The following is a 10,606-nucleotide window of genomic DNA, read 5'->3' on the forward strand; positions in this document are numbered from 1 at the left end:
ATTCCTTTATGGAAGCATGGTTGTATCGCTGCAGCACCTGCCCCCTTCACTGCCTGACTCAGAGCCGTGCAGCATAATGCAGCTCCAGCGACCCCACCCAACGTCCCCGCTCCGTTAAAAAGCCGCTCCCCGGGGTGTGAAACGTCTCACCGTCACAAATCTCCCGTTTTATTAAAGAAAAACTGGGTCATCCTCACTGTCTGTGTCTGCTTAACCCAATTTCTACGTGACCGCTGTATATATGTAGGAAGGAGGGAGAGAGGGGGAGAAAAAAAAGGAGCACCCTTATCAAGAATTACTCTGCTGTCGAGGGAATAATTTACGACTGAAAAAGGAATATTAGACTCATAATCCTGTTAGGAAGATTATTGGATGAATTTGCTCTATAGCTATATGCTCTGGGGGGAGGAAAAAAAAGATGGCAGCGTTAGTTAGAAATAGGAATAAATAAAATGAGATGGCTGGTGGGAGGCAGGCCTTCTGTGACATTTATTGTATTTTATTTTGATGCTATTAAGCAACAGCTTCAAGAACAGAATCTTAGCTGCTAAAAATAAATGAGCTTTAACGTTTATGCACAAGTGCATGAATGGCGTGTTTGTTTTCTGGTTGGCAGAGCAGGTAATGGAGGGGCGTGCATGGGGGGGCAGGGGTGCAGTGGCGAGGGTCCGGGATGTCTGAGCTCTGGGACACTTAAAACACCGGCCTCTCCTCCTCATTTGTCCTCCTCCTCCCTGCTTTTTTCTTCCTCCTGCATGATCTTGAGTTGAGCTGCAGACAGGCAGAATGGGATGGGCACGGAAAGCAGCCAGGATGCCAGTCATCGCTCTGTGGGTCACTGAGTTCATTTAGACCAATTTCTTTTCTTTTTTTTTTCTTTTTTTGCAGTAAAGCAACAAAGAGCTAAGTAAGCATTTATTGTCTAACAGCAGCAGATCTTCATTCTGCATGAAGATTCATTCTATTATTACTATTCTTTTTATTATTATGATATCTAAGGACTTAAGTTGATGATAAATACCGCTTGTCATTTCCAATTAAGTGTGATGATCATTTATCTCCAGGTTGAGGCCACAGACATCAATCCCTTTGTGTCTGGCAATGGAAATGATCCAATAATGTCCACCCTAAAATCAATAGATAAGGGCTTTTTAAGTGAAGTTCTATTAAAAGGTCATGTTCTCTGAATCTTAATTCAGTATTAACTCAGATTAGTTCCTAACCAATATGTGTATGCAGGGAACCATATGGATTTTGCTCAGACACAAATTGTGAATGGGCTCGAATTCGTTTTTTTTTTTTTTTTTTCTTCAAATTTGTGTTAATCCCAAAAGGGAAATAAATGTTGTAGTAACTCAAACCAAGTTTCTTCATAGTCAATATAAGTGGTTAAAGCTGTGGAGAAGAAGGTTCTCCTGTAGTGGTCTGTATTACAGCAGATCTGAAGGAGCCTCTGACTGAAGAGAATCTTATAGTTGAATCTTTGCACAGTAAACGCTAAGTCACAAACCAGTCCCCCCAAAAAGTGATAATTTTACTTTCTACACTGCTTTGCAATGGAAACATGTTAAAATATCACTAAGATCAGCATCCTGGATCCACTTATCATATAAACAGTAGCTTTTATGTAAATAACTGCACAATCCCAGCATAGCAGTGGTTAAAAATAAATATTGCTGGAAAAAAAAAAAAAAAAAAAAAATCAGTTTCAATGTGGTAAAGGTCATCCTTGGTCTTGACCACTCCTGGAGTTGCCACTGTGACAACCTAATCTGAATGTAAACTAAATGAAGACACCAGGGGTGTTACTACTGCAGCTAACTTCACTTTTTAACAAAATCTCACGTCCAGGAGCCAGAATTACTACCCCTTTAATAGAAAAGTCTCCTGCATTGTTCATCCCATTGGTATTTATGACCATTGTTGTTACAGGCATATCTGCATGATCTGCCCCTGGTTCATAACTCGTCCTGATTTATCACCGGTTGGGTCCCATCGATCTGCGCGGCACACTCCCATTGCTGGCCTTCGATGACTGTTACTCCTAATGACAGGCTGAGAGGAGGAGGAGGTGACATCAATCCTGCTGGCGACATTTTTGCTGAATGTTTATCACATCTAAATATTCAGATCGGCGACAGTACAGGCAAATCAGCAGCCTTAATATATGGTTATTGTGCTCTCAGCTGATTTTATTATTTTAGCCTTTTATCAAGGTACATCTCGTGGAGCAGGGGATTCAAGAGATATTTTAAATGGACAATATTCAATAAAATGCATAGAAATGCATTGATGCTTTGTCCATTGTGCTCAAAATGTGTTTTAATCTCTTCAGTTTAAAAGGTTCGGGTCCTGTTTAAGTCATTCCAGGTGGGAAGAGGATTATACGTTCAGTTTGTAATGAAGGGGGCGGGGGGGAGATTCTCTAGAGAATGCTATCTCTATGCAGTTTGATGTATTTCTAGACCACAATGCTGTGAAAGCCACAGCACCAAATGCGGAGCCTTGGAGAACACCTTCTGTCACATTCAAACAACAGCAAAGAAAGACCATTGAATAGAATAGAAAACACGGTTTACAACAAGAAAGATATTTTTAGAAATCATCTTATTGCTCGGTGTGGTAAAATGTTATCTTAAGGTGTTTGTGTTGCCTCATATTTTGTGCCATGCTATCAATGGAAACTATCAGGAAACTGTCCACAAATGGACTATTCCTCTGAAATATCAGTAGATTTATGAGTCTTTATAGATACATGTACTCCAACTGGAAGTCTCAATTACTGGAGTCTCATCACCAGCTCTCCACTCGCTGTCCTTGATTGTCTGGGTCCCATAACGATCCACTTAACGATCCGGTTTGCTCTTGCGATAGCTTCATAATTTTATGTTTATATTGTTGCTGTAAAGTTGCTGAACAGTCATCCTCAAACCCAGAGTGCTGTGAAAGCTACAGCACCCTGGGGGGCCTATGGGCCTTCGATGAACATTGCTGCATGTTTGTTGTATGCCTTTTATGATTAGATTACTCAAAGTGACTGTAAAAATCCCTTTAGTAACGGTGGGTTCTGCAAGATTAGACGGAGGCAGAAGTAGAGAGGAAAGAAAGATGGGAAAACAGCCAATGCAGGTGTGGCGGTTTGTGCTGACAAAGGGAAACGTGTAACAGAGTGGGGTGGGGGGTGGGATGAGGGTGACAAATATTAAAAATGACGAAAGAAAGAGAGAAAACATCAGCAACAGATGAGATGGAGGGCAGGAGCTGCAGAAAGTGCCAAAACGAGAGAGCGGTGCTCTCTGAGGATATTGATGATCCGGGCTCTTTGGTTGATGGATTGGAAGCGGAAGTGCACTTTGATGGGTGCGTCAGTGGTCAAGATGGGAAGTGAGGCGCAGACATGCTGACCTGGCTGGTTGGAAACCGCCTGTGGGAAGCAGAGAGAATCATTAGAAATGTTATCATCCCCCGTCTGACAGCATTTCATCCCGTCTCAGCCGGGAACAGGAATGTGACCACGTGCATGTGTTCAAACACTCTCTGTGTTGCTCTGTCACTGCGGGTCATTTGTCATTTTTATGTGTCAGATCTAAGGGGGATGTGTTATATTACACTGCTTATTAAGAGACATGCAGTGGCACTTTAATGGATTTTGTTCCATGGGGAACTTCATATATTTTGGATTATGGATACATTAGAAAAATGAGACCTAGGGAAACGTTTTAGCTCATTGTAAGTGTCTATTGTGTAAAATGTTCGGAAATTAAATCTGCTTTGACACGGTAAAACCTCACCTCAGAGGCTACAAATGAAATTAAACAAGATTACAGCTCAAGTAATTTTTGAGTTTACGTGCTGGCTGCACTGAACTTTTTATTGTTATTTTCTCTGCATAATATTTTTCTGTTACTGGGGTTATCTCAACAGTTTGAAGCAACTCAAGGTTTTATGGAGCCTTAAGTAGAATTATGATTGGGTTAACTTCTGGCTAACCCAATCACATTTTTTTTTTTTTTTTTACAGATTAACCAGTTTGCCACGACTCATAGACACAGCTACGATGCAGGAGTATTAGAAGAGCAGCCGCAATTAGATGCATTGTTTCCAAATGTTTATATCGGTAAAATGATCTGGAATGAGAAATTCATGTCGCAAATCAGTCAAAAGTTTGTATTTAGGTAAGATTCTTCTTCTGCTCTCATTCCTGCAGTTTAGCAGTACTATTTCATCAGTGGCGACTCTTAATGTTTGAGAAGAGAACGGCAGTGACTGAGCCAAAGATTAACTCTGAACAAGCTTTCAGGACCCTCAGTTACTGCTCAGTTTATTTCACACCGATCAATTAATATTCATGAACATTCAAACTCAAACTTATCTCTATTGTTATTACAGACTAACGATTAAACTACAAAAAATTTTTCCCCGTCAAACTGGATTGATGCACTTGCAAAGAACTCTAGTTTACATTTCATGTGAACCTAGAAATGAAAAATGCAACAGAAATTATTGAATAATCATTAAAGTAGAAACAATACTTTAATGATTATTTAGTATTTAGATCGGGTTAGGCAAAAAAAAAAAAAACTACCTAAATACTAAATAATATTTGAGAAATAACTTTCAAATTATTAATTTTACTTAGTTTCACATAGCTGCTTCATTTCTAAACATGTCCTAAACATGAGCAGATGGAAATTCCCGGTTAAAATCCTGTTCCTTCCTGGTAATAGCACGGGAGTTGGGTCAGGAAGGACTCCGGTGTAAAACATGTACCAAGTCTGTGTGCATACAGCTCTGGACAGAGAGCCTTAATCTGGACCAAAGATGTACTGGTTTAAGGACATTTGCTTAAGTCTGAAGCTAAATGTTTATTGAAATAATCAGCAGATTAATTGATTGTGAAAAAAATATGTTAGTTATACTCAAATGTTTTAAAAGCCCCATAAATGATCAAAAATAATTAACGATTCCACTGAATTGTTAACGGTTTCAGATGTCAACAAGGTGCTAGAAAATGGCTGCTGGAGTCTTGACAGAAACACAGCGTTGGTGAGGGACCTTCAAATGTTTCCCAGCCCCCCCACGTAATCAGGGGGAACAGGGCAATCCGCTAATTACAGACTGAAGTGCTTTCCACCTGAGGTGGCTGCTTCCATTAGGCTGTCTTGAGGGCAGTCGACTATGGCAGATATTCCTCAGGGGTTGTCACTCCTGGCTGAATCTATTTGTGATTCCTCTTCAGATCAAACAAGTGTCAGTGTCAGTGTAAGGAACCATCAGCAGCTTTTTCCTCATTTCCATACCTTTCAAATGAAAGGAAACTCTGTTTCATTTCCATTTTAACCCCAGTCTGCGTTCCTCTCTGTTCCTTTCTTCTCCAAAGTTTTAATTTCCACTTGCTGTGCTCACTCTCTCCCACGTATTCCTCAGGGAATGGGGTTAACAAGACCATCAGAGAGTAGTGAGAGCTACATGTGAGAGTTCATCACATTACTGGGGCGTCTGCCTGTCTGCAGGGCAGAAAGTGAGATACGGAGAGCTGCAAATAAGCACATAAGAAGGAGATTTCCGATTAATCATCCTCTAACCGTATTGCTTCTTCACTGTAAATCTGACTTCTGCCGTTGCTACTGTATCCTGCTGCTAATCATGAATCAAAAGTGCCACATTTCAGCCCTGCAGGCCTTGTGCTCTGGGTGATGGATGATGCCGCTCTGTGACAGCCGGCATGCAGATCTTGCAGTATGGTGCAGGGTGCCTTGAGAGAGCGGAAATGCTTAATAACCCGCAGTGTGTTGCAGATATTGTTCCACCTTTTTCCCTGCAGGGACTGCTGATAAATCCACACAGCAAAGTATTTTAGATGCCAAAATAAATAAAAAAACAAGGTTAGAAAAGGTTGGTTGTTCCCTGTATTTGTTTTCTCTGTCTGCTCTCTGAAGCGCATCTTTCCTCGCCACTAAGCACGCCGCACGTTGCCAAGTCCACTCAGCTACGACCGCATTTGGCTGCAAAAAGTTGTTCTTTTATGTCAAAGGAAAAACCTAATTCATGTCCTTAAAAGAAACACTATGAAACACTTTTTCATTTGAATATTCTTAACGACATGCAACAATGCACGTTCAAGAAAGTTTTAGATCGATTAAATATTTTAGAAATATATTTAGTTGATACCTGGAAGAACAGGATGGATTTTCTTTGTTTGAAAATAACAAACTTTTATATTAGCATGAGTTGCAGATCTGTTCTACTCTCTCGCTGCTGCTGCTACTGAATCCATGTTAAAAAGTAAAACAGATGCCAAAAAGACAATAATATATAAAACAAGGTTAGACAAGGTTGGTTATTGGGGTTCTTCTTCATTTTTTTTCCCATCTGTGTTCCCTTTTAATCGCTTTATTCCTCTCCACTAAGCTGTCTGCATGTTGCCAAATCCAGCCAGTTAGAATTGCTGCCCGTTTTATCAACTTTTTGGATAAAGAAATGGCCTCGAAATGAAGAGCGAGGCTGCTGCCTACTGCGGATAAGCAAACCTCAAAACAGATCATCGAAATCAAACTGGCAATATACATGAAATACTGCCTTTTGTTGTTGTTGTTGTTGTTTTTCAGTGACTTATCTCTGATGTTTGGTTGCATTAACAAGATAAATTGCCAGGATTTAAAGGGACGACGCAATGGAAGCATCAATAAATAATACATCAAAATAAAATGCATAGTCGATGATGTGTTGCGAATCCTGCGGGGACGTGAACGTCGAAGCTGCTCAGGGAAATTAGGCCAAGTGAGGAGGCATCCATCACACTTTCCTCACAAGGAAGACAAAGGGAGATGAAAGCAACTCAGCCGCATCAGACATGCTTTGATGAGGAGGTTTTTCTTTCTCTGAATAGAAAAAAAAAGTCTTCGCGTTTACATCAAAAGGCCTTGTGGCATGAAAGTAGGTTAATAATGTTTCATCTTTTTCTGTGTCACCGGGTTAATATCGCCTCCTTGTTCATACGTGAGGAGCACAGCTGGAATCTGCACACGATAAGAAAGCAATCATGCTTCCGTTTGTCTCCACAGCTTACAAGGAGAAGATGAAGGAGATTTCTGTCCTCTCTCTCATATGCTCCTGTCTGTACCCCGAGAGCCGCAAAAACATTTTGGGGGACTTTGAAGGTAGGAGGGAATCCTCACAGGAAGCATTTTCATCTTTAGTGAATATGGGCGTGGGCTGGCATGAGATTTGCACGGTATATTTGCCACTGTTTCATGGTATTCCACAAAAATATAAAACAAAACAATGTAGCAGAATTGAATAGCTTTCTTAAAAAAAAAACAGAAGTGGAGATATTATTCCTACTGCAAGGAAGATATTTTATGTATAGTTAAAATGTTGTGAGTAATTAATTACTCACAGTTTTGCCAGGAAAATCGGTCTTTGATTGAAACTTGAAATGGAAGAGCAGGCTGGGGGAGGGGCAGCACTGCGTGAAAGACGATACACACTGGAAGCGCCGCAGTGCTATGAGAAGCTATGAGAATCATTTGGCAAATTAAACACATGTTGGACATGGTTGATGGAAAATCACAGGAGGATTTTGTGTCCCTCCTGTTCCTCCAAACAGTAAGGGTCACTGCGATAGAAAATATTAGCTGTTTTGAATCTGAAACGTTCAGTGGCCGTGCTACGCCTCGATGCCAGCCCATTCCTATAAGCAAACAGATTTGAGTTAAAATTCATAAGGCGGCAGCTGACAGTCTTTCCGTTTAATGTGTGCTCCTGCAGACATGGACATCAAGCCAATCAACAAGCGTGCGTCAGGTCAAGCCTTTGAGGTCATCCTAAAGCCGCCCTCTCCTACATCTGATGCGGCTCACTGCATCACCAGCCCCCCAAAGAGGGACATTTCCCTGGAGGACATCCAGAAGAAACTGGAGGCGGCCGAGGACAGGAGGAGAGTAAGGAGACTTCCTGTCGCTATGGCTGCAGCCAGATGCCAAATATCGCTTTGCTTCAGTAAATGACAATGTCTTGATACTGGACATTCGGCTAACTCTACTTCAAATCGCATAAAAACTCACTGAATGTCAAACAACAGCTCCAGATGACTTAAAAACATCCCATCAATTGTGAGCTAATTCTTGCATCTCATTGATTCAAACGTCAATACAATGAGGACCTGGTACCTGAGGCGATCCATCAACAAATCAATTATATAATCATCCTCCAGTCAATACGACTGCTTGATTGAGTTCTTTGTTGCTACATTTCCACTATCACAGCAGCTACTCTAGATTGCATTTTGAGAAAGAAAGGAAGACAAAAGAAGTGAAATACTTCTTGTAGTTTTACTCATTTATCCCGACCGTGTTAATATCCGATTCATGTTCATCTTCTGAGATCTGTGAGTGGCTTTTCAGTAAGTTCCTGTCATGGTATTGATCTGAATCCTCTCATTCTCATCGCTCTCCTCTTCTTTCAGTCCCAGGAGGCGCAGATCCTCCGGATCCTCGCCGAGAAACGCGAGCACGAGCGCGAAGTGCTGCTGAAGGCCATGGAGGAGAACAGCAACTTCAGCCGCATGGCTGAGGAGAAGCTGCAGGTGAAGATGGAGCAGATCGAGGAGAACCGGCAGGCCTACCTGGCGGCCATGATGGAGCGCCTGCAGGAGAGGGTGAGGAGAAGGGAATCAAGAGATGGAATGGAAAACTAGGGAGGACTCGTGCAGGAAGACAGGAAAATAATTTTCAGGGTGGTAGGAGGTTGCAGCAGAAAGGCGAGGTAAACCCTGGAAAAGTGGTTCACACATGGACAATCGTGGTCATCTGTTATTTGTTCTTATCTGTTGTAAAAAAAATATAATGAAAAACAGCCAAAAGTCTAAAGAAACTGGGACGTCCTCCAGAAAGCCTGAACAACTATCGATCCAGACCATTTCAGAAAACTACAAGAAAATGTTGCTGCAAAAAATAAATGCATCTCATGCAGCTAGAACATTTATTTTCAATTGTTTGTAAGTAAAATTATTCTAACTATTTTTTCTAGAAGCCTGTTAGTTTGACTATTAGGTTATTTAATTAAATGGTCCGTTAATTGGCTTTTCAGATAAGAAGGAGAACTGAATGGAGACCACCAGCAGAGGGCGCTCTTTCTAAAGAAGTTCAAGGAAGAACTCAATAAGTGAAAAATCAATTTCATTTGGATGCCTTACATGACAATTCCCAACCAAGCTGAATCATACTTTAAAATGGATTAAAAAAACATTTAAAATTGCTGCAATTGCAACATATAAGATATGTAAATAAAAATAAAACCACAGTAAGTTTTAGTATAAAACTTTATTTACGTCTGTCTAGTAATTCAGATGAGTCTTAAAGAAAAATGTAAAAGTTTATGAAGAGGAGTTTATTTCTCACACTGGGGTCTGCTGCTGAAAAACCCAGATCAACATGAGTTAATTTCTTCTGCTGCACAGCTTTTCATTGTGTGGTTGTTGATAAGATTAGCTTTGGTTGATGGCTTATAATGGTTTGTACTGAGTGGGATGTTTGATGTGGGTCCTTTTGTTTATTGTTGTACTGTCATTGCTGAATGACTTGTTTTAAACTGAGTTTCTCACTTGGGAGATTTTTGAGATGATGGTAATTATGATTGTTTCAGTGTTGTGGGGTAATTCATTTAAATCCTTAAAATGAACCAACAAAACTGTAAAATTATTCCAGAGTTGGACGGGAGGGTAGTGAACAGATAGTAAGACTGGAGTGATGTTGTCTTGCAAAAGTATTCATGACACACTATCGCCACTGTGAAGCATGATCATGGCAACATGAGGCTGTGAAGATGGGGTTTTTTTGTGTGTGTTTTTTAGTAAACCAGAGAAACTGGTCAGAGTTGATAGGAATGAATAGAGCTAAATAGAGATCAGTTCCTGGATGAAACAACCTGAAAGTTGGTCTAGAGCCAAGCATATTCATGTTTCAGAATGGCCCAGTCAAAGTCCAGACCTATATCCAATTGAAGATCTATAGAAATACCTTTTGGATGACATGATTCCCATTCAAATTTGATTGAAATTGAATTATTTTGGAAAGAAGAGGGTCATGCTGAATAAAATCGCACAATATTCTGATTTTTCTAAGTAACAAAATGCGTTACTGCCCTTCTATTCTATATTTATGGCATTAATTGTGCATGTCCACCTGATAAAATCGCAATAAAACTCGGACATTTGTAGTTGCTACAATCAAATGTCCAAAAAACTCGATATAAACTTTTTTTTTTTTTTTTTATTTCCCCAGGAGAGGCATGCTCAGGAGGTGCGCAGGAACAAGGAGCTGAGAGAAGAGTTGATGCCATGAGAGGCCCCGACGGCCTCTACACCCCCCTCACCCACCTTCAGTCACCACCTCCCTTCTGAGGAACACCTCCCTCCCCACCTCGTCCTACATGTCCACACCTCTCCACCCGTCTCCCTGACATACCCACCCCCCTCTTGTATTGCTACGAAACTTTGAAGAAACGCCACCCTGAGATAGCGGGAGATTCAAATAGGGTTCGGGGTGGAAAGGATTGCAGAAATGTTAAAAAAAAAAAAAAAAAAAAAAAAAAGGGGAAAAACTAT

General features: G+C 40.7%; 1 protein-coding gene across 1 annotated transcript in view; it reads left to right on the forward strand.

Moving 5' to 3' along the window:
* Positions 1-10,593, forward strand: part of stmn2b (stathmin 2b) — a 14,780-nt gene extending 4,187 nt beyond the window's left edge. Inside the window, exons 2-5 of the mRNA XM_015026632.1 lie at positions 7,065-7,160; positions 7,771-7,943; positions 8,468-8,659; positions 10,284-10,593. Coding sequence (XP_014882118.1) covers positions 7,065-7,160; positions 7,771-7,943; positions 8,468-8,659; positions 10,284-10,343 — 521 coding nt within the window. The 3' untranslated portion in view covers positions 10,344-10,593. The remainder of the gene's footprint in view (positions 1-7,064; positions 7,161-7,770; positions 7,944-8,467; positions 8,660-10,283) is intronic.
* The last annotated feature ends 13 nt before the right edge of the window (positions 10,594-10,606 follow it).

The sequence above is a fragment of the Poecilia latipinna genome, unplaced genomic scaffold, assembly GCF_001443285.1.
Source record: "Poecilia latipinna isolate Pla-1442-1.1 unplaced genomic scaffold, P_latipinna-1.0 Scaffold99, whole genome shotgun sequence".
In the NCBI taxonomy this organism is placed as follows: Eukaryota; Metazoa; Chordata; class Actinopteri; order Cyprinodontiformes; family Poeciliidae; genus Poecilia; species Poecilia latipinna.